Here is a 24,316-nt window from a genome sequence, read left to right as displayed (position 1 = left end):
CTGACTGCCTTGCTTATTATTGCCATCATAACAAATAGCTGTCATTGAACAAACAGCAAGCCATGTCAGGTATTTCCTTTTATTAGCTCTTACACAATTCCTGTTAGAAAGCCGAGAGGTCATGGAAACATTTGTCTACAACCTCCTTGAAGGATGTGGTGAGGAAAATATACATACATATGTATGTGTATATATGTCTACTTTGTGATGAGTCTCTGAGGTTGCTTCCTGCTCTGAAGGGGCTCAGAAGCGCTTCTGGAGGGCAGACTGGATATTCTTCAGCAGGCCCCACTTAGCTCGGTTCTTCCCATGTCCATCTGGTGTTACCACCTACAATCAGAAGCAAAGAGACATGGCACCCAATAGACAGCAGCTCCCAGTAGTCGGGCCCTTCTGCATGCCAGACACTACACACATCTTTTCATTAACTCCTCACGACAACCACATGAGGCCAGTGATGTTGGTGCCACTTTATAGATGAAGAAGCTGAGACTCAGAAGGACCAGGCAGCTTTCCCAAAGCCCCACAGCTAAAATGTGCTGGGATTGTGATTCCATAGGCCAGGTCCTACTTCCTTTTAGGGCAGCTCATGTGACTGAGTGCATATGACAGTGAGGGGGCTGGACCCCAGGTGAGCTTTACCATAGAGGATCCCTGTATCCTTCCTCGACCATTAGAACTTGCTTCTGTCACAGCTCTTATTAGTTGTTAAGTTTCAGGTAATGTGTTCGACTTTCTTACCAGACCATGAGCACCTCGATTGGGGTGTGGGGGAAATGACAGTCTTTGATCTCCATGGTCCCAAAACTAGTTATGCAAAAGAGACGATTCTTAGAGAAGTAGATGAACAGTGAATAGAACTATAATTTTGTAAATCTGCCAATTGTTTTCCTTTGATGCTGGCAGAAACACTTTATACTATCTTTAATCACAATGAGTGGTCAGTGCCACCTGAAAAAGAAAGACTGTACTGGGCACGAGGGGTAAGAAGAACCCTCCTAGAAATCTGGCTTAGTTGTTGCCCTCCATGTCTTACCTTGAAGATAGTGGGTTTCTTCACTACTCTGGTCTGGCAGCATTCCCATTCCTTCCTCCAAAACATGTAGGGAGTGAGGTTGGGAACCAGGGATGAAAGACAGTCCATTGGATCAATGGGCTCTGCTGAGGTGAATGAGGACTTGAGATAGAATGGGGTTGGGGTTTGGATGGTGAAGAGGAATGTTTATACAGGGCACAAAGTCTTTATGTACAAAGCTTTTAACCTTCTATATTTGTATATAAAGGGAAAGGGCAAAAACAAGAACGAAAAAGCCAGACCCTTATTAGCATGACGCTCTGTACGTTTACAAAACTTTTGGTTTTAAAGAAAACGGAGCTGCATGCAAGGCAAAGGTCATATTATACACATGATATTAGATTATCCATTGCTGAGAAGAAATGGAAATAATGCATAGAGATAACCCTGATAAAAGGAGTAATGTCTAAGATACACACAGAGTTATCAGAGGGCAATAAAGAAGACGGAACAGTGCTATGAGGGGCTAGGAATTAACTCATAAATAGAAGATTGAGTTTTTTCTTTAAAGTAGAGTCAGAATCTTCAAAGATAAAGACTGTATGTGGTATGTGAATAGAGCAGTGAGGACTGAGGTGTGTCTATGAAGAAGGGAATCAGATAGAAAGGAAGACAGAAGAAATAGAAGAACAAAACTTGGAATATAAAAGAAATAGAAATGATAGTTGACATCTCTTCCCTGCCCCAAATGCCTCAGGCTCTTATTGCTTTCCAGATGAATTCTACCAAACTCTTAAGAAAGAGTTGTTCTAGAAAATAGAAGAGCAAAAGTTTCCCAGCCCTTTTTATGAAGCTTGTGAAATATTGATTCCAAAACCAGATAAAAACAATATAAGCAATAAACAGAATCCAATTTCCTTATAATTATAGATACACTAATCCAAAGTAAAATATGAGCTAACTGAAATCAATTGTATTAAAAAGTAATACGTTACGATCGCACAGGATTTATTCCATAAATGCAGGTGGAATTTAGCATCAGAAAAATAAATCAATGTAATTCACTTCATTAATAATGGCCTGAAGGAGAAAAATCATATAATCACCTCAAATAATGCAAAAAATTTAGTAAGTACCTATTTCTCAGAAACTTAGGAGTAGCTACAAGTACATCTCCTTAACTTAATAAGGATTATATACTATAAAAAATAATAATAATGGAGAAACTTTAATATCAGGAATAAGACAAGGATATCTGCTATTACTGCTACAATTTTATGTATGACTCAAGGTTCTGGTCAAAGCCATAAAGAAAAAAAAAAAGAGTTTCAAGAATTGTAAGGAAACAGATAAAACCATCCTTTTTCTTTATAGAAGATAGGATCATATGCCTGGAAAAACAAGCAGAAATAGCAGAATGGGTCTCAGAATAATAAAAGAGTTTTTGAGATGACTGGAATCAAGATTACCCTACAAACAGAAATAGTCTTTATTCTAAACCAGTAATCTATTAGAAAATACAATAAAATAACATTCATAATATCAACAGTCTGTAAACTATTTGGTTCATTTATGGTATGCAACATGATGTTTTGACGTATGTATACACAGTAAAAGAATTACTACAGGCAAGCAAATTAGCATACCCAGCATCTCACATAGTTACCTTTTGTGTGTGTGTGATAAGAGCACCTAAAATCTATACAACACACTATTATTAACTATAGTCCTCATGCTGTACGTTAGATCTCTAAACTATCTAGTTTTACCAGGAATACGTGTACCTATGTAGGAAAACTTAAACACCCCAGTAAAGAACATGGACTATGATTTGAGTAAATGTTCAAATATATTACAAAAATATCATGTTTTCAAATGAACTTAGAAACACAATGCCTTCTGAATAAATTCTATCTGAATGTTTTCTAAGAATTCAAGTTACTCCAAAATGTATATGAAGAAATAAATTTCAATGATTAGTTAAATGATTTCTAAAAAAGAAAGAAGGGTAATGGGGATACTTACCTTAGTAGTTCATAAAGACATGGCAAAAAGCTGAGGTTAAAAAATAATAAAACAAGTATGGTGTTGATATAAGAGCAGAAATATAGACCTATGGGATATAATGGAGTGCTCAGAGATATATCCCTAAATATATGGAAACCTAATATAAAAGTGGCATTTTCACTTTATAAATATGAAGAAGAGACATTGCTTGGTAGATGGTATTGGAAAAAATGCTTCACTATATTCCTTCCTAGTACTACGTATAAAAGCAGAGTCTGGATTGATTAAAGACTTAAATTTGAAAGGTGAAACTGTAAATTTAATAAAAGAATATATAGAAGGTTATCTTTGTGATCTAATCCTAGGAAAGGATTTTTTAAAATAAAACTTCAAAAGGTTAAGCCATAAAGAAAAAATAATTGATGATTTTGATTATATCAAAATTAAATATTTCTGCTATTTTATGAAGTATGCTGTGAACAAAGCTGATAGGCAAATGTCAGAAGAGAAGATAATAGCGATGTCTAAAACCATCACCTAGAATATATGAGGACAGCCTGCAAATCACCTAGCAAAAGAAAAATGCAATAGAAAATGGGTGAAGGATATCAACAGGCTCTTTACAGAAGAGGACATCCTGAAAACTAACAAAATTATAAAATGAAATTTAAAACAATAAGGACATATCATTTTATACCTACTGGGCTAGGAAAATAATAAAAAGCTGGATCTTGCTAAATGTAGCTGGGGCTTAGGGTATAGTGGCTCTAATCTAGTCCTTATGGAAGTGTACATGGATGTGGTCAAATTAAGTACCCACATATCGATGACCTAGAAATTTCACTGATAATATGTATCTAATATGGGGTAAATTGCACCTGCCACCAATTTATGTGTTGAGGCCCTAAACCCCAGTACCTTAGAGTATGACTATATTTGGAGAAAGGGCCTTTCAAGAGGTGATTTAATTAAAATGAGGCCATTCAAGTGGACCCTAATGCAACCTAACTGGTATCGTTATAAGAAAAGGAAATCTAAACACAGAGAGATATTACAATGCATGTGCACAGAGGAAGGACTATATGAGGACACAGTGAGAAGGTGACCATCTGTAAACCAAGGAGAGAGGTCTCAGGAGAAACCAACCCTGCCAACATTTTGGTCTCGGACTTCCAGCCTCGAGAAATGTGCGAAAATTAATTTCTGTTGTTTAACCCATCCAGTCTGTGGCATATTCTTATGGCAGCCTTAGCAAACTAATCAATAACCCAGAGAACACTTACACCCCTATCGTGTCCATACGGTGTAATGAATAAGGCTGTTCACTGCAGCATTATTGGAGGTCACCTGGGTGTCCATCCTGCCTGAAATAGACAGGTAACACGCAGTGAACAAATGCACATTCTGAAAGATCAGGTGGTATTAGGAGTAAAAGATGAAATGCCCATAACAGCATGGATGGATCATAAAAACAAGGCGTTTAAGAAAACAAAGTAAGAGGAAAGTAAGATGTGTAACACGATGCTAATTGTTTAAATTAACAACACATTGAAAACAATAATACAAATCATGGAAGAACACAGAAAAACAAAAAAATACTCATAAAACATATTAAAATGGATGTCACAAAAGGGACCATATAAATAAGAATAGAGCTTTGTATAGACCAATGCTAATAATGGACCATGAACTGAGGTATATGAATAATTCAGACTTCTGTACATGAGATTAAAAAGAAATCAGGTCCAGCATGATCCTAAATTATACTTGCTTCAGGGCTCAAGTCTATCTACAGGGCAGGTAAAGGATGGACCAACAGGGTTCGGCTTACATGAAAGGTCAGGAGATCTTTGGAAAAGAATAAATCCTAAGGAGATGAAGAATGCAAACCATCTTGGTTTCATTTTAGGGCACAGAGTCACCGTGAGTGTGGGGGTGGCTGTGGGGGTAGGCTTGGGGTATTTTGAGAGTGAAACAGTGGTGGTCATTCAGGGTGTCCTCCAATACTAATCTTTGAACGTGTGTGGCTCAGCGTGAGAGTCTTCGGCAGGAAGAGGAAAAATTAGGAAGGAAATTCTGTGATGGCCAGGCCGTCCTGCTGTGTGGCTGGGGTTTCAGCAGGAGCACAGGCTGAGTAGGAAGACAGCATCACGGTAGAGACTCAGGGCAGCTGGCAGGACTACTTCCTGAGCCACGTCAGACACCGAGGGTAACTCTCAGTGCATGCTGAGAAGGGCTTTGAGAGGATGGCTGGGGACAGAGGTTGCTGCTTTTCTTGAAGAGCTACAGGGAAAGAGCCAGAAAATTACCAATCTGTGACTATTGTTGGGCCTGAATTTTTACCTCCAAGTCTGATGTAACCTAGGACATCCACTTTACAGATTGTGGTAGAAACAATAATGGACCCCAGAGATGTCCATGTCTCAATCTCAGAAACTCTGGATATGTTACATTTCATACATAGCAAAGAGGAAGTAAGATTGCTAGTCATCTGGTCTTTTTTTATTTTTTTGAGATGAAGTCTCACTCTGTCACCCAGGCTGGTGTGCAGTGGTGTAATCTTGGCCTACTGCAACCTCTGCCTCCCAGGCTTAAGACATTCTCATGCCCCAGCCTCCTGAGTAGCTGTGATTACAGGCGTGTACCACCACATCTGGCTAATTTTTTTGTATTTTTAGTAGAGATGGGATTTTGCCATGTTGCCCAATCTAGTCTTAAACTCCTGGCTTCAAGAGATCCTCCTGCCTTGGCCTCCCAAAGTGCTGGGATTATAGGTGTTAGTCACTGCACCCGTCCCAGCTCGTCTTCGGGTAGGAAGACTATCCTGAACCATCAGATGGACTCAATGCAATCACAAGGGACCTTCAAGGTGGAAGACAGAGGCAGAAGAGAACCAGAGAGATGGTAGTGTGAGGACTCAGCCCAATATTGCTGGCTTTGAAGACTCAGGAAGGGGCATGAGCCAAGGAATACATGTGGCTTCTAGAAGTTGGAAAAAGCGAGGAAATGGATTCTCCCTCAGGCCCTCCAGAAGGAACACTATACGGCTGACTCTGATTTTGCCCAGTAAGACCCATTTGGATTTCTTTGGAATTGCAAGGAAATAAATAATTTGTATTATTTAAACTACTAATTTGTTTCAGCAACAATAGGAAACTTATACACAGATGGGCAGTTAGATTTGTCATGGGAAGCTTTCACAGAAGTCAGCCAAGGTGCAAAGTCAGAGGGAGACAGAGTCAAAGTAAGGAGACTACTTTCAGAAATGGGAATGATGGTCAACAGATACATTGAGGACCAGAGGAAGAACAGGAGAAGAAACTGAGGCCTACAGTACATGAATTATCCAAAAACACATTTCCCTACCCTTCGAAAATATCAGTTAGGCTCTTTGATGTTAGACGCGCTCAGCTAGGGACCATGGGCACAGAAGAGTGTGTAAGACTAACACCCATCCTCAAGGACTTGCAGCCTAGTGGAGTTGGAACTAGAATTCAGGTACACAAGACCAAAACCAATGCTCTTTCAATGCATAATCTTGACTCTCAAAAAATAAAAGTTCAGCTTTCTCTGCTGTTGGCTTTGACATCATTCTCCCAGATTAAAGTACTATGTCCCCAGGCCTTAGCCTACCCTCTTCCAGACTTAGTTCCATCTGGTTGTGGTGCAGGGGAACAAAGAGCTGTGGGCTTGGATGCAGACCTAGGTGTCCACTCCCTCATCCTTCCATGAGGCCAGACACTTTGCTTCTTTCAGCCTCATTTTTCTTATCTGTAAAATAGAAGCCATCACTCCCTCCTTTCCCAGTGGCTGGGATGATCAGTGATAATGAATATACCCCGTCGGACACAAAGATGACCTTCAAATGGAATCTTTCGAAAGCATTAAAGTCAATTTTCTTGCTGGGTGTATTACACTCCATACAAATCTCTTAAACAATCAAGTCTTAGACTATGCAAATAAAATATAAAAGGTGTTTTTTCACTTTTTAAAACAAAAATACATGTGATAGAAATACTGCATTTTGGATAAGGAATGATTCTGCTGCTTCATTGCAACATTTTAAGTGAAACCTTTCAGGAATACCTGCATAGAACTGATACCAAGGAAAAAAATTTGATTTTCTAGGAAAGAAATGAAGTCATTACTTTTATGAAGCTTTATAAATGTCATTCAAAAACACCATCTTATTTTCATTTGCTATTGAAGGTTTTACTTATGCAAATCATGACGAATGTTAAGGAAACCCAGTGTTTCCTCTGGAATGCTAATATAACCACAAAGAAGGGAGGAAGAATTACTTCTGAAGGAAAAATCTATATTGCAGCTCCTCAAGTCAGATAAAAATGAAGCTTTCAGAAAACCTCATTAATTAGGGCTCTGCTCATTTAGATATTGTGTAAAAAAGAAAGACTGGAATGCATTTCCTTCTCTTACAGGGAGGGCAAATTAATCACATAAACACAGTTTCAAGGGGAATGCTATTTCTTGACTGATTGTATAAAACACTTAACAGCTTTCAGGCATCTTATGGTACTTTGTAATTATTAATTTTATTTATCAATTTATTTCTTCACTCTTTAATTTAGACATTCTTTATATGTTCCTTTATTTGGTCACATTTTCACTCATATACACATTCAATAACCATTAAGAACCTGCTATATGCAAAGTGCTGTGGTAAGCACTGTGGGAGAAAGAACCATGAATTAGATGTGAATTTTGTTCTCAAGGAGTCCGTAGTTTCAGAAGGACAACAAAAACCTCCACCTAAGAAAAACCAAGAGGGACTGAGATGGCACACTGATGACACACTATGGTATCTCCACTCATCCCTTTTCTGGCACTGAAAATAATAGATTACATATGTATATATGTAAAATTTGCAACAGCACTGAGTGCCCTTCATGGACAAGACATTTTTGAGGAATTCCTAAAAACTGAGAAGGCAGATGGGATTAGATGGAAGGAAAAATCCATAGTCAAGAGGATGTGTGGATGTGGAGCAGCCATAGGCATTCCATGCTCTGAAGAGTAAGGTATCAAGAATGGGAAGGGCGGCCGAGGCGGGTGGATCACGAGGTCAAGAGATCGAGACCATCCTGGTCAACATGGTGAAACCCCGTCTCTACTAAAAAAAAAAAAAAAAAATTACAAAAAATTAGCTGGGCATAGTGGCACGTGCCTGTAATCCCAGCTACTCAGGAGGCTGAGGCAGGAGAATTGCCTGAACTCAGGAGGCAGAGGTTGCGGTGAGCCGAGATCGCGCCATTGCACTCTAGCCTGGGTAACAAGAGCGAAACTCCGTCTCAAAAAAAAAGAAGAAGAATGGGAAGGGCTTTGGGGAAACTGATCAGCAGTGTAATTGGCTGGAGGCTGGCAGGAGGAGTGGCTAGCAGGCTTCCCCATCCCACATCCTTCTCCTCTCAGGTTTGACTTCTGTGTGTCCGGAGGTCCCTGGGTGCTGGACTCTGAGGCAGAGCATGACCCCTGAGGCTGGCAACCTGGATGAGTAGTCTCATGCTAGGAGACTTGCTATGGGTATACTGACCACCCTTTCTCCTGCTTTGCCTTTATTACTAGAGGTAGCAACCACTCAGATTCTTTTCCTCTAACATTTGACTAAGGAAGCAGAGTACAGTTGGTCAGATGCTGTTGGGCGCTGGACCTGTAAGGTCACACAGAGGTTGGGCCATGACAATTCAAAACCATATACAAGCTGAATTTAGGGGAGTGGAAACTAAGGGCTAGCCAAAAATGGTACAGATCCAGAGAGAAGCTGAGAGAATGAGTGTGTGAAAGAGAGAAGGGAATGGGGAGAGAGGAAGAGAAGTGAAAGAGGGAGGGGGAGAGAAACTGATGACTCTCTAGTTCCCTTGGGTATCAGATCAGAGGTATATCCTAGAAGTGGCCTCATGAGACTTCCTCTATGTCATAAATTTCTCTTTTCAAAAGCCAAAATGAATAGATTTTTTTTTTCTTCTAAAGAATTCCTGATTAAGACATAATCGACCCTGATTCCAAAGTACACCCCTATGGTTGTACAGTAAGATAGCAGCTCTGGGCACTCTTGGTATTTTTATTCTCTTTCTTCTTTTAATATCAATAAAATTATACTCATGAGTGTATGTCCCTGGAGAGATAAAGAAGAATCAGTCTTGCATCACAAAAAGGATAGCAATAATTTTGTCCTTTCTTTTTTGGAAACCACAATGACCTGCTTAGTGGCTGTCTCTTGACTTTCAGATGAACAATTTTTTTTTAAACTATAAATAGGTCCTAAATACTGTATTGGATATATTTATATAAAAAAATTATTGTGTGCCAGAAATTCAAATCTAACTGGGCATGCTGTATTATCATTTGTTAAATTTGGCACCCCATCCTTGACTGGGAATAGCACCTCATTTTTATCTTTCCCATACCACAATTATTTCATGTCCTTCTCACACAACAATTATTTGTTTATTAGAACCCAAGTACCTTGAAGGCAGGGATTATGTTTATTTTCCTCTGACTCTCTATATTTCTACACAATGCCTAGAACAAATGTTTTTGAATCAAATAGAACAATTCTCAGTTCTCATCTGCAAAGTCTGGTTGAGGCCAGCAGCCCTCTCGTTGGCCTCAAGTTAACAAATGTTCTGTGCTTAGAGGAAGAATCTCATGGTGAGTTCTGTAATCTCAGGATCATCTTAACAGGGCCTCATCCAGAACCTATCATAGAAAAAAAAATCTGTTTGAGAAATAATGTACACAGTACCTTGCAGATATCACTCCATTGTCCAGGACCATTATCATTGATGGCTCTAACTTTAAACACATATTCCGTGTTGGGGGTCAGGTTGTGCAGCTCCAGATTCTGCTGCATTATGTCCCGAATTTGTCCACAGAGCTCCATTTGTACGTTGTTAGGAGGGGAAGTAATGACTTCATAGAATTCCATCTCAAAAGAGTCCACATCTTCTGCTGGACATGTCCAGTAAACCTATGAAAGAAATGAACATACTGGTGTGGTACTAGTATACACCATTCAGCTTTCATTCCCTTAAAGATTTGTGGTGTTGACTATCTGTGGGGTGAGTTTAAGCTGACCCCATCCCCTGTAGCTGCTGAGGACTTTTAATTAGACCATGCATAAGTCTTGGAAGGCTGTGTGATGAGGCCTGGCATAATGCTTGTAATGAGGTTCACGAGCAGAAGATTTATGTTCTGTCAGTCAGCATGGAGGTGACAATTGTCCTCCTGCTTGAAAAATACAGAAAAATATAGGGGAAGAAAATAAACATCACTCATGAACTCACAATTCAGTTAATTCATTATTATTTCTTTGCAATTTCAGAACACACACAAAGACACAAAAACATATATATATAACTCGGATTATGTTGCTTTGATTTCTATTTTCTTTTACTTATGTTGTATGTTTTCCTAAATCATTAAAAATTCAGTTAACTACCATCTTTAAAATTTCTCCCAAAATAATTTAATCCTTCTATAGTTGAACATTTAGGTTGTTTCTAATTTTATACTCTAATAAATAAATGTTGCAATAAAGACTGTTAGGCATGAATATTTCTTTGAATTTTCAATCAATTTCTTGGAAGAGATTTCTAGAACTAAAATTGAGTTTTAAAAAATCTCTAGGATTTTAACAATACATATTGACAAGTTATAAGACTAAGTTTCAGAATATTTTCTGTGCTAACATCCTAAAGGTTTGAGAGTGATGTTAACATAGACTTAATCTTCTGCATTGCTGAGCACTATGATTCCTGTATGAAGTCCATTCCATTATTCTAAAATATGGTTCAATGATATTTTAAAATCAAATATCACCATCTAGCAGTAGGTTTAGGTGTTCTCTTTTGACCACAAATGACTTGACTGAGTTGTTTTGTATAGGTCCCTTTCTTGAGCTCATCAGGGATGATTAATAGGTGGCATGGGGTGACTGTTTTCCATGCCCACGTGTAGAGCAGACACCACCAATCCTCTGGCTCCAGAGCAAGATCTGCCAACTTCTCAAGAGGTCTGAGTTGTCAAGGAGATGAGACCTAGTGCCATCCCTGAGGCAACGAGCGTACACTATAGGCCTTGCTGATCTAGTATCATTTGGAAATGCAGTTCAGCTGCTCAGTTATGGGCATTGTTTATGTGAAGGGCAGAAATACTTCATCATGTCCTGATAACCCATGGAATGTTCTACCTTGCAAAGTATGGGTTGTTCTTTGTGTCAATTATAGACAACAAAACATGGATTATGATGTCTCAGGAGAAAGGAAAAGTAAAGCTTGGTCTGTGTCTGGCCTTCATTTTTTAGATCTTTGACACTAATGTGTGGTCTGTAGATGGCAGCATTGGCGACACCTGGAAGTTTGCGAGAAACAGAATCTCAGGCCCCAATGAAACCTATTAAAATAGAATCTGCATTTTAACAAGATCCCCAGGTGCACATCTGTGTTTGAGAACTGCTAGTTTAGAACTCAAGGATTTAAAAGTCTTTGGGAGTGTTCTCAGATTATGGGAAACAAAAGATGGGCTCTGCCACATGGGAGCAGGCCACGGGCTGACTCTAGGAAAAATCCAAGAGGAGGCAGGAGGCACTCTAATAGAATATTTAGTGGCATGTTATTTTTTTTTCCTCTGTAAACTTCAATAAAGTGTTCTATAAACAATTCAATGTGGGTTCAGCTAGATTTGAAAGGTATGTCAAAGAAAAGGCCATTTGTCCATGTTAGGTCAAGAGGGTCAAAGGGAAGTCATGTCCCTTGAGGCCAGGCAATGGAACTTTCAGAGGTCTGTGAGAGACCCCACTCTTCACTCTCTCCCTCCACAGGAGGTTGAATCTTAGAAGAGCTGAAATTTCACTGGGGATAATTCTCCCTATTTTTCCAAATCATAGAGAGTCTGGATATTTTCTTTAGGAAAGGTAGCAATTTGGAGGAAACAGCTGATGAGTAATGGAACCTATATTTCTAACTCCAATTTCTGTACTGTCTCTATTACAGGCTTTCCTTTGGGAAACATTACACTGCCAAGTAGTCTCTTCAGATTACTTTGGTTCCCAGATTGGGTTCTCTTTCAGTTGAGAAACTGCCTTTGTAGTGGAGGTAGGGCTTTCAGATATATTTCCAACTATGAGTTAAATGTATTGACTATTTGGTTTAAGCAAATCTTGGGTTACTTAAGATTTCTGGAACTTATCCCTTTTGAATGGACTAACCACAAAGAGTCTAGAGAAGCAGATCTGAGTGACCAGACCCTAGAGGCAGGTAGGTAAGCGCAACCTTTCCTGACTACTCACTTCCACTCTGTGCCCCACACCCTCCCACCTTCCCCACTGGGCCCAGAACCTTTCTTACCTTGGCAGCTCTTGGGCACACCAGAGTCTGGTAGATAACAATTGGGCCCGGGGTCTTCACAGAACCACCATTGAATGAGTACCAGTTGTGGAAGCTGCTGCTGTTTTGTACAGACTGACTGTCTGGTGCAGCACTCCAGTAGGTGTAGAGGCCATCTGTGGGTTTAGCGGGGGTGGCTGACTGGGGTCTCCCACAGGCCTCCAGACCCACCTTGGCCTTCTCGTCAGTGTTGCTGAAGGACAGCAAGGAGGAGCTTCGCTGGTATATCTGCTGGTTGCCGAAGCTGTGGGTGCTGAAAGTGACCTTCCTGGCAATCATCGTTTCTGAGTGCATGGGGTAGGGGGAAGGCAGTGAGTCCCCTGAGGAGCATACCCTCTTGGGTCCTGTGGGGAAGAGGTCATGGATGGCACTGGAAAGCTCAACAAAGTCCAAGGGCATGGAGTTTATTGAGTGTATCCGGAGCTCTGGGTCAGGCCTGTAGGTGCTCTGGATTCCATCCTCGATCTGGTCCACTAGGATCTTGGCCGACTGCAGGAATGCCACCTGGCCAGTCTCCTTCAGGGCTTCCTTGGAGTAGGCGATGAGACCATCCATCTCATTTACTTTCATGGTTGTAGCATACACATATTTTTCAATTTCCTTCTGCCTGGACACTTCTAGATTCTCTATCTGCTCCATGATGATCTTCTCTTTCTCCTGAAGAATGCTGCGCAACTTGAGAAAGCCATTTCTGATCTCTCTTCGCTTTGCCTCCTTGTCAGCTTTAAAGCTGTTTTTCAGGACGTTGAATTCCATGAGGTCATTGTCAATTTCATATCGGACTGCAAAAATACCAAGTTACTTACTTTTAAAATTTTCATTTCCCCGGGTGTCAAAGCCAGTAGCAAACTAGAGCAGATTACCCTGGGCTCCAAGGAGGTGAGTGAAGAGGAGGGAAGGCACTTGTAGCTGGGCTGATTCAGGCTAGAATAGGTTTATGAAATGAATTTGGCCCTCACTACACCCTCCCTCTTCCTCCCTCTCTGATCCTTCCCTGGCACATCTCTATCTCGTAACAGTAACCCCTGTGGTCTTGGGTCTGAGACCGGAAGTTCAAGGCCACCCTTGATATTGATTTTTACCAGATTTCAATTGTCTGCAAGTTGAACCTGAGAAGAGGTAAAGTCACAAAGTGACTGGGGCCTGCTTTTCCATGTAGGAAACCTAAGCTTTTTCAGTGGTAAAAGAAAGAACTAAATTTCTGATGACTACTTCTAAAAGTTGTCTTGCATCATTTGCTAAGCCTCCAGCCCTGTACAACAGTGGGATATCAGCAAAGCTTTCCTTCATCGTGGTGGCTTTCTTACATGCCCCTTCTCCCCCTTTGTCTCTCATGGGGTTCAGCTATGTCATTCTCTTTGCCTTTCCTCCATTCCTTTCAAAAAAGGGTCTGCTGTCACACTTCAAGGAAAACCAATTATTCTGCATCCTTGCATATGCTGTTTGGATTTTAAGTTCACTAAGTCATTCAACAAACATTTTCAGACTCCTGTTACACGCCATGTATCTTTTAGGCACTAAGGATACAGATATGATTGTGAGAGGGCATCTGTGCTCAAGGTATGAATAAATCCAAAGATACTACAGTTGAAGGATGCTATGGCAGGGTGAGCATGTGGCACATCTCTATCTGTGAAATGGGCTTTTTGTGAAAGGTGAAATGAATACCTTGGTTAGCTAGCTTTAAAGGATTTGAGGCATTAAGCAGCAGTTTGGAGAACGTCAACGTTCTGTGGCCTATGCTACAGGTAAGGTCCTTCTCATGAAAGGCAAACTCTTCAGTAAATTGATGGGCAATAGTCCTCACTGAATTTTACTCAGGAGTGGGGATGACTAGATGTTTTTGCACTTGGTTCATAACATTATCCTGGGTTCATAGGAAGCTGGACTCCTGTGAGTGGTGGTCATTATAACAGGGGTGTGCATTTGAATGTGGGAAACCCTAGAGTTCTGTCAGATCATGAGAACAGGGACCACAACTGCCTTGGTTGCCACTATGACTATGGTGTACAGAGGTGGGCAAATATATTTGTTGAATAAAAGCCATTCTTTCCTGTTTTCTAACATGTCATTGGTGAATTTCAGCATTGTCACTCTCTGGCCAACTCCCTGAAGCCCCAGTGTTTTCTGCCCACCTCCTTTCTCACACTGGCTCAGAAAAGATGCAGTGATGCAGGTGAGACCAGAACAGAAACTACCAGGTGCGATTTCAGTGCTGAGAAGTGCTTCTTGCCCTCCCCAATGTACTGTGACTACGGCAGCCAAAATTCTACTTTGTGCATTATTTTCTTGACTATTCAATAATTACCTACTGTTAAAGATACTTGGATAGGAAATTTCTTGCATTATTCAGGATTAATTAAGCTTATATAGAGCAAAGTCCTGCGAGGCAGGATAAAAATTTCTTAGATGAGAGGGAAAAAGGTATCTCCAGGAGGAGAAAAAAGAGGAGGCCAGAAACGTCCCACCCCAAACCTCTACAAATACGAAAGCTTTGCAAGAGATGATTTTAAAGCAAAGTCAAATCAAGGTCTCTTGTAGGCAATACACTTAAAACTAGTTGCTATTTATTGAATATTTTTTATGGACCAGATTTATATATTATCATATATCACATATATCTTCTTATGAGGAAGATATTGTTTCTATTTATAGATGAAGAAGCTTGAGGCCCAGGGAAGTTAAGTGACTGCACAGTGTTATACATGAGGTAAATGGGAGAAACTAGGCTTTGTCTCTAACCCTATTTGTCTAGCTCCAAACTCTAGGTTCTTAATTGCTTCAGCTGTGACTCTCCGCACTCTGTGAATACCAAAATAACCAGAGAGAGGGTTAAAAAAACACTTCTCTTGGACCCACCTGCTAAGATTCTGAATCAGTGAGCTTGTGTTGGGGCTCAGGGAGCCAGGTGAGGAAGTTTTCAGCAAGGTTTAGAATCTAACCCAGAGAATCCCATGGGATCATGTTAAAGAAGCAGATTCTGATGCACGAGGCCTGGGGTGGGTCCTGAGAGTCTGCATTTCTAACAAGCTCTCAGGGATGCCAACACTGCTGGTCCTTGAACCATGCTTTGAGTGGCAAGGAACTAAACTTCTGAGCTCCCTTTATTCCAGTAGTTCTCAACCTTGGCTACACCTCTGAATCACATGAGGAGCTTTTTAAAAGTCCGTCTTGCTGAGCCTGCACCTCTGTGCAGATAGGACAGGGGCATTGGTTTTTAGTAAAGCTTCTAAAATGGATCTTCTCTCTAGATCCTCGAGTTTCTGAGTGTGTATCCCCAGATCACTTGCTTTTGAATAACCTGGATATCTGTTTAGAATGCCAATTTATGGTACCTCCCAGAAAAGTGAATCAAGTGCTCATGAACAAGTTTGAACCCTGGTTAAAAAAATTTTGTGTGTTCTTTTCTTTTTTCATCAAGGATGAAAGGTTAAATTCTTTACTTAGAGCTAATATCTAATTTACCTATTATTCCCTTTTCCCTTTCCAACTGCTGGGTTCTCTGGAATTTAGACTTTAATTGAGCATTTTCCCCCACCTTGAATTGAGCTTGGCATTTTCCCAATTGAGCTTTGTTGTCTGACTTTTAGGTGCCCTGGACTCAGAAAACTATCCTAGGTCTCTCACGTATTTAGGACAAAGTTCCCTACAGAGGGATGGAAGGCACAGTGGGCTGTAGGCAGCAGCACCTTCGCCATGCTGAGGCCCCAAAGAATCCAGCCAAGCCCTGGCCTAGGAAGGCAGTGAGTCTTAACTTCAGAAAACCCTTTTGGAACCAACAGTCTTACCACTTTCTTTGTAATGTGGCTCCTGTAGGGTTCCGTTAATATAAAGTGTTCCCTGGTGGTGGTTCCAAAATTAAATAAATGTCAATTGACAAGCAAGGTTTCCAGGTACGTGGCAACTGAGAAAAATCAAGGTATTCCTGAAACTGCTGAGAGGTCCTGGGTGATGTGATCATTAGCAAAGTCTGTTTCTGACCCATCTTTACATCCAATGGGACCTTTCTGTGCAGCTCAAGGAAAAGCTGTCTCCCTCCCAAATGTGTAGGCCTGTCTGAATGATGGAGACTAATAGATCTGACAAAGGAAAAGGCCTGGGTTGATCTGGTGCACTTTGATAACTGACTGTAGGCCACTCCTAAAGGAAAGAGACCATGGATGGTGGTGGTGGTTCCCCCTCCCTCCTCTTCATCTTCAGATTCTGGTCACTTCTTAGCACAGAGTAGGTTGCCAAGTGAATGTTATGGAATTAATGGTGGCCACTGGAGTCAAATAGACTGCATCTGCCACTTATTAGCTGCCTGTCCTAATTGTTTTTTGAACCACAGTTGTCTTATCCATGGAGGACATTTTAATGCCTATACTGTAGCATTTTTGAGATTAGACAAAATGTGCTCCAGAGGCCTGAGTAAAGTTGGCCTTTATATATATAAGAAAGTATTCCTGGGGGTAAAGGGCACTAAAGGGATCTCTTGGATTTTCATGTCTAACCAGGTAGAGACATTTTCAGAAATTATGGGGCTCTTTGCTGAATCCTGTGAAATATTATTATACTTGGTTCCATCACTGAAATATTATTTCCCTTATAGAAATGATATTACATGTAACCAATACAAAATAACCAAATCACCATGAACAAACATGCAGAGGAAAAATAAGCTGTTGACTAGAATGCTATTGCCTAGTTATGAGTTTTCCCTATTATTATGTGTTTGCTGCCAGTTCATTTACTTTGTCATCTGCAAGCTTTGGAAAAAATTCATCGAGGGAAATTTAACATGGAGATAATTCTCAGCACTGACTTCTTTTCCCTGCACGTTTAGGAAAACCAAAGAAATCCAATGGTGACAAAACACCTTAGAAAGGGTCACAGAACGTCAGTAAACTATAGGATCAAACTGTTCATTTTCCAAAGGAGACAATGAGACTTGAGGACATGAAGATTATCATCAAGATTATAGAATCTTTATGCACTTGTCATACGGCATTTTGCATGCTTTACATAGAGTAACTCACTTAATCCTCACACCAACCCAGTGAAGGGGGTCACTGCTGTAGCCCTATTTCATAGGTGAGGAAAGCAAGGGACAGGACAGTTAAGTGGCTGGAGGTGGTTGCCAGGAGGGGACACCAGGGTAGTGACTTTCAGGGTAGCACAGTGTTTCCTGGTGCCTTGATTGCTCCACTAGGTGGAGTCTGTTAAGGCACTCAGTGAACAGCTTGGCCCACGCCGTCTTCCCCAGGTGTTCCTGAGCTAGGAGTTAGGCTGAAGGAGAGGATAAGGGGAGCACCTGCTTTGTACTTGGCGATGGCGCTGAAGAGTGCGGCGGCCCTCTCGGAGCAGGCGTCGACGAGGCTGACGGTGTCGTGGCCGTTGTGGAAACAGACCTTGCAGAAGGTGCAGAGCAATTCGTTGTCATCGCGGCAGTACTCGATGATGCGGCTGGATGGGTGGTGGAGGCAGATCTTCTCGTCCTGGTCCTCGACGCTGGTGTCCACAAAGACGTGGTCTTGCGTGGCCACATCCGAGTGGAAGGCCTTGAGGCAGTCGTTGCACAGGTTGAGGCGGCAGGTGATGCAGCGCTTGTAAGCGATGCGCCTGTTGCGGCAGACCTGGCAGAGGATGGGCCTGGAGGAGCGGTCAAAGCGCCACTTGAGGTAGCCGTGCTGCTGCATGTAGCGCTTGGTGAGGCGCCCTCGCAGGTAGTTCTCCGGCAGCTGCATCTTGTTGCTGTAGGGCATGCAGTGCGAACGGTCGCACACCGGGCAGATGAGGATGAAGAAGTTCTCGGTGACCTCGGCGTGCTTCTGCAGCTGGCGCAGGCACTTCTCGCACAGGCTGTGGTTGCAGGGCAGCATGAATGAGTGCAGGCGCAGCCGGCTGCACATGGGACAGGTGAGGTGGCTCACCAGGTGGCTGCTGGCTGGTACTGACTTCACTTTATCCACCTGGGTATCGCTGCTCCCAACGCGCAGTGCAGTCTTGGAGCTGAAAGGGAAAGCAAACGCAGGGCTGCAGGAGGCAGGCTCAAGAGCTTGCTCTGCTTCTCCACCTCTGAAAGAACTCTTGGTTCCTGAGGGGCAGTCTACTGTGGCGGTGAGGAGCCTGAGCTGGGTGCCAAGGTGCCTGCGTTCTCAACCTCTTTCCACCATTTTTCAGCTCAGGTAAGCCAGTTAACCTTTCGGCCTGTTTCTTTGTTATAAAACTATGTCATAGAGTTTCTTGAGAGGATTAAAATTGAGTTTAATACCTGTACGGACTAAGCAGTCTGAAGCACGCAACCAGTGCTCTGCAACTGCTTGTTGACATAAAGCCAGGGAAAAGCAGCAGAGACTGGCCTGGCGCTGTTAGATAGGCCTCGGTGTTCGGCTGGACATCGGTAATATCAAAAAATACAATATCCAGCAAGGCCACTGTGTGGTTTTGATGGATCAAAGCAGAAACAAGACCACTTCATAATGTTTGGACTCAGACAAGAACATTGTCTAAATCATAAAAACGACCCAATGTCCCCCATCCTGGTTTTTTTTTTTAACCAAAAATCCTGGTTGACTTTTTTTTAAAAACAGCTTTCGAGTCACTCTGTTCTTCCCACCTTCTGGATAAGATTTATTGAGATATTCAGTATATTTACCCCCGTGTCCTTACCTAACATGAGCACAAATCCTGTAATAACTTTTCCAGGTACCTTACACTTATGCTTTATGTTCTCATTTGTTACAATAAGTCAGTAAATCCAATCTTGTCTAACTACAGGTGTGCTCTTAGTGTTTTTTTCCTGGAGGACATTGACATTTATATACATAGATGGGACACAGAGCAAGGCTGTACCTGAGCCAAGCCTAGAACCTGTGTGATCTGTCAACCAGACCAATAGGTAATGGTATTGGATCTGGGCTTTAGAGGCAGAATGCATGAGCTAGAATGCACCACTTTACAGTTGGACCTTTGAGATGTTTTCTTAAACCTCTCTCATGTTCAGTTTTCTCAACTATAAATCAAAGCTTACAGTACTACTTGCTTTGTGAGGTTTTTATGAAGTCTAAATGAGATAATCCATAAGTGCCTAACTGCTGGTACATAGTAAGCATTCAGTAAATGTGGCCACTGTAATTACTCCTCTTTGCTACGAGCCAGTTAATGTCTGCAGTAGAGAGAAATCACAGTAAAGGAAAATAGTGGCCAAGTCTGTGAAAAGTATGTGTGTCTACTGTTTCATTTGTGTGTGTTAAGGCTCTACATTAGTCTAATGCCTGAGGATGATTTCATATATTGTAAGAACTATGGATGGAGTAAAAGTATACTTGTAAAATTGAAGTGTGTGTTCTAAGAACTTACAATTGGCAAATACAGTGTATAAAAATGAATTAGCTGTGGGGATGGAGGTGTAAATAGGCACACAATTTGTCAGTGTTGCTATCTCCTCTGTTTGGATAATAATACTTGGGTAGTAATCTTGACATTGTGGCTGTGTTCCTTTCTTTTGTCTTCTTGCATTCCTTATGTGTCCCTCTCCCCCACTCCCTTGGCCAGGGACTTAGGTCTGAGTCCACAGTCACAGATACTTCCCAGGCATATTGGAATGGAGTGGCCATGTGGTGACAGATGCCCCCTGTGTAGACTAAGGCACCTGAAAAATTTGTCCCTTAGGGATCTGGGAGGTCTAGGCATGCTGGCCTCAATGTTCTCAGTTCTGTTTCCTCTCTGCTTTCCCAGACTCCTGCTTGTGTCCTGAAGGGATCACCTGGAGGTACAGGTCAATTGTCTATGTAGTGCCTGGATGGACGCCTTTAGTTTGCTAAAAGAGACCTTGAGAATCAAGGTATAATATAAAGAGGCTGTTGTGAGGCTTTCACAGGTGGTACTCCTACTAGGAAGCTCATGAGCTAGCATTTTCATAAATAAGAAGAAGTAGGGAGGGAGATGTTGGAGGAGGAGAAAGCGGGCTCAGGGCTAAGAGAGAGGTATTAATGGCCTAGGCAGCTGTGGTAGAGGTGAAAAAGGAAGTGAGAAAAAGAGTAAGGTAGAGAGGGATGAATGAGACCAGAGTGAGGCAGAAAAGCAAGGTGCTGAGCAGAAAGTGGTGATGAGAAGCAGGGAAGGCCAAGAGTCAGAAGCCAGAAGAGAGGCCAGATTGAAGACAAGCACCCAGAGCCAACCTCCTGACACATGCGATAGCATCCCTGCCCATCCTCCACAAACCTCAGGCTTGGTCAGGGCATTCAGTGGCCATGGTCCCATTCCAAAGCAGCATCAAGACCAGTGCTTTATCTTCTTGCTGAGATATCCTGCCTCTGCTCCTCTGCACAGCCTCCCCTCTCTCCCAAAATCAGGCCTGTTCTTGCATCTGGATTCTTACTGTATCATCTTTCAAATCTCCTGGCTTCCCTCCTTTGCCTCCTGCAGGCCCTTCTGCACATTAGAATCACCTGAAGAGGGTGATGCTTATTAATTCAGATGCTCAGGTGGTACCCCAGACCAATACAATCAGAATGTTTCTGGGGTGGGGATCGGGCATCAGTAATTTTAAAAGATCCCCAGGTGAGGCTGGGTGCGGTGGCTCAAGCCTGTAATCCCAGCACTTTGGGAGGCCGAGGCGGGCAGATCATGAGGTCAAGAGATCGAGACCATCCTGGTCAACATGGTGAAACCCCGTTTCTACTAAAAATACAAAAAATTAGCTGGGCATGGTGGCGCGTGCCTGTAATCCCAGCTACTCAGGAGGCTGAGATAGGAGAATTGCCTGAACCCGGGAGCCGGAGGTTGCGGTGAGCCGAGATCACGCCATTGCACTCCAGCCTGGGTAATAAGAGTGAAACTCCGTCTCAAAAAAAAAAAAAAAAAAAATCCCCAGGTGACTTCAATGTACAATAATGTTAGGGAGCAACTGATGCCTGAGGCATTTTCCTAAAGACCAATTTTATCTCTTTCCTGTTGAAATGGGCTCAGAGGCTCAGTTGCTGTTGCACAGAGAATGAGGTAGTTGATAGAGGAGTGTGGACACCATTTTCCACACTTTAGGATTTCTAGACTTGCACTGAGAATCCCTGGATTTCCTATTTATGCAGATACTATGAGAAGGTCATGGGTGGAGAGTTATGGGTGTTAAGGAGCTACTAAAGATTTAATGGCGTCCTGGTGCGGTGGCTCATGCCTGTAATCCCAGCACTTTGGGAGGCCGAGGCGGGTGAATCACGAGGTCAAGAGATCGAGACCATCCTGGTCAGCATGGTGAAACCCCGTCTCTACTAAAAATACAAAAAAAAATTGGCTGGGCATGGTGGCGCATGCCTGTAATCCCAGCTACTCAGGAGGCTGAGATAGGAGAATTGCCTGAACCCAGGAGGCGGAGGTTGCGGTGAGCCGAGGTCGCGCCATTGCACTCTGGCCTGGGTAACAAGAGCGAAACTCCGTCTCAAAAAGATTTAATGGCAAGATGGATAATATCTTTCCCCTGAATTCACCAAACTTCTGCTTGCAGAATTGCTTTTCCAGGCTTGAAAGCTTTCAAACTGGCCTGCCATTTTTCTGCCTTTTCTAATCCTGTCATCTTATAGTGTTGTCATCTTTTCTAAGAAGTGTGCTGTTAGTACTTCAGACTCCCCTCATGTGTGACATAAAAAGGCTGGTTTGGCAGAGCAGGTGAGGATAATGTAAGACCTGATATGGAGGACTAATACTCCAAATGAGTAATTGAGACCCTAAGTACCATGACTTCTGGATGAGAAAAAAAGAAGGCAGTTGGAGTTCATGGATGTCTGGGGTACTTATATGCCCTCAGGGTCAAAAGTGCCCTGTAGAGGGTCTTACTTTTCCAATAAGTGTTGCAGGTATTTAGAGTTAATAGGAAGAAAATGAGCAATTTATATTTTTATATAACATGCAGATCACAAAGAACATACATTAATCCTTATATCTACAGTATCATGGGGGGTCTTGTCTCCATTTTGCAATACAGCATTCTAAAGTTAAGATCACAAATTTTAGGTTCCAATCCTGACTCTGCATCTTTCCAGCTGTGTGAGCCTGGGGCAACTTCTCAAAGGCTCAGTTTCCTCATGAGAACAGTGGACTTTGGGTCTTGCATGAAATGCCTGGAAAGTTGCTTAAACACTAAGTATTAGCGTTACTATTTTGTACAGATGAGAGAGGGTTCAGAAGAGTGAAGTGCCCATTTACATAGTCAATGATGCTTAGATTGGAGCTCATGGTCTACATACATAGTGACCACATACGATACAGTTAATTGCTACAAAATTCTTGGCTCCTTTTTTTAGATAAATAGACTCAGAGGGGCACTGGCCTGCCCTGTGGACTTCACAGCTGGCAAGGGGTCCCTAGTTTTCCTGAGCCAATGTGGCTGCACAACTGGTGCCTGGCACTTACCAGGTACGGATGCTCTTGAGGTGGCCCTTGTGGAAAGTGATGGTGGTGTTACGGCAGCAGTGGCTCTCATAGTAGTAGCACTTGATAATGTTGCTGCTGGCTGTGCAGCAGCACTTACAGTTGGGATCATTGGCCCAAGAACAGCAACACCAATGGCAGTTGGGGTTCTCAGCGCAGGTGCAGTGGCAGAACTGGCAGTTCCGCTCATCTTTGTAAGGGCAGGGGAAGCAGGTGCAGTTCCTCTCTGAGGTAAAGATGAACTTGCAGCATAGACAGGAGCATAACCGAAGACAACATCGCTGCCATGTACAACATGGACAGCAAACACACATAGCAGTTTCCATGGTGCCTACATGATTACCACTGCCCCGCTAGGATTCTTGATGCCTCCTCTACCAGAATACTGCTATCAGTTCTCCAATGGAGGAGTCTCTCCTCCTCCTCGTGAGGCCGTCAGCTTGGGAGTTGCAAGAAGTTGGCTGTTACGAGGCGTTCACAGTTGGTGTCCCTACCAGGAAGCTCATGGGCTGGCTTTTGCATATATCAGCCTGAGGGCATTTGTTTATGTCACAATCCCTGTCTCTCTACCATGCTGGGTAGGTAGGAGGGTGCAGCCTTGTGGGTGTAGCAGGTATGTTGATGGGCTCTCCATGCTTCCATGGAACCAGCTGTAAAGGAGTGGTGATACGCCATGAGCATTCTGGAAGTTCAGTTGTCATTTGTCACCTCTTGGAAAATGGAGATTTCAGAAGCTGTTTCTCCTTGTCTGGTGTTCCGCCTGCAATTTGGGCAAGTTGACTTCAGATTATGTCTTCATAGACTGAAAGGCTTGGGTATAATTAATTAGAAAAGTAGAATAACATGGTTTTCTTCATGTTAGAGGAACTGATAGAATTCTATTTGAACAAGGGACAGTGTTTACAAATAATAGCAATGCGATATTTAAAGAGATATCACCATTTGGAGAAAGTTAAAAAAATATATAGGTTCACTTTAGGGACTTCTTTCAGTAGTAATTGATTTTATCAATCAATGCATAGTCACTGCTCATTTTCATGAGTGGCTTCTTTATACATAAGCCACTCTGAATATTTCTTGGCTTTTCTGTAGCTTCATGGTGTTTCGGTGAGGCTCAAGCTTGCTCGCTTTTCCCCTACCCTACTCCCACCCCGCTTCATGCCTTTTAAAATGAGACTGGAACTCTACATGAAATCTTTCACTGTTCTGCTAGTATATGCTCAGGATCCTTAGAAACAAGACCCTAATTTTACAGAAAAATTTCTCTTTCCAATTTATGCAGCTTGCGAAGATTAAAGGAACAGAAATTTCATGGTCATAGTACATTATAGTATGAACGTTTTCTTATTTTTGTAAAAAGCAGAAGAGCTGAATTTGGCTGCAGGAATTAACTGCATAATTTATTATCTCTCCTTATGGTTATCACCTCTATAATAGGAAAGAAGATCACCGAGTACCAACGATGCCAGCCACACATTGATAT

The 24,316-nt window shown here is 42.1% G+C and overlaps 1 protein-coding gene across 1 annotated transcript; it reads right to left on the bottom strand.

The window, feature by feature from the left end:
* Window positions 1-65: 65 nt before the first annotated feature.
* TRIM42 (tripartite motif containing 42) lies at window positions 66-23,325 on the bottom strand. Its single transcript, XM_012451247.2, has 5 exons — window positions 22,816-23,325; window positions 17,720-18,417; window positions 12,388-13,208; window positions 9,786-10,010; window positions 66-330 (listed from the first exon to the last, which is right to left on the bottom strand). The coding sequence occupies exons 1-5, from the start codon at window positions 23,157-23,159 to the stop codon at window positions 244-246; spliced, it is 2,175 nt and encodes a 724-aa protein (XP_012306670.2). The 5' UTR covers window positions 23,160-23,325; the 3' UTR covers window positions 66-243.
* Window positions 23,326-24,316: the final 991 nt, after the last annotated feature.

The sequence above is a fragment of the Aotus nancymaae genome, unplaced genomic scaffold (assembly GCF_030222135.1).
Source record: "Aotus nancymaae isolate 86718 unplaced genomic scaffold, 86718_ANA_hifiasm-v0.15.2.pri h1tg000019l, whole genome shotgun sequence".
Lineage (NCBI taxonomy): Eukaryota > Metazoa > Chordata > Mammalia > Primates > Aotidae > Aotus > Aotus nancymaae.
Note: the sequence above shows the minus strand (reverse complement) of the source record. Positions and strands in the feature narration are given on the sequence as shown.

Excerpts from the sequence above, each read along its gene's own strand:
- TRIM42 (XM_012451247.2), bottom strand. The coding sequence starts at position 23,159 with ATGGAAACTGCTATGTGTGTTTGCTGTCCATGTTGTACATGGCAGCGA. Across the intron at positions 13,209-17,719 it reads CATCGCCAAGTACAAAGCAG|TCCGATATGAAATTGACAAT; the intron begins GTGCTCCCCTTA and ends GTATTTTTGCAG. Across the intron at positions 10,011-12,387 it reads TGTGCCCAAGAGCTGCCAAG|GTTTACTGGACATGTCCAGC; the intron begins GTAAGAAAGGTT and ends TTTCTTTCATAG.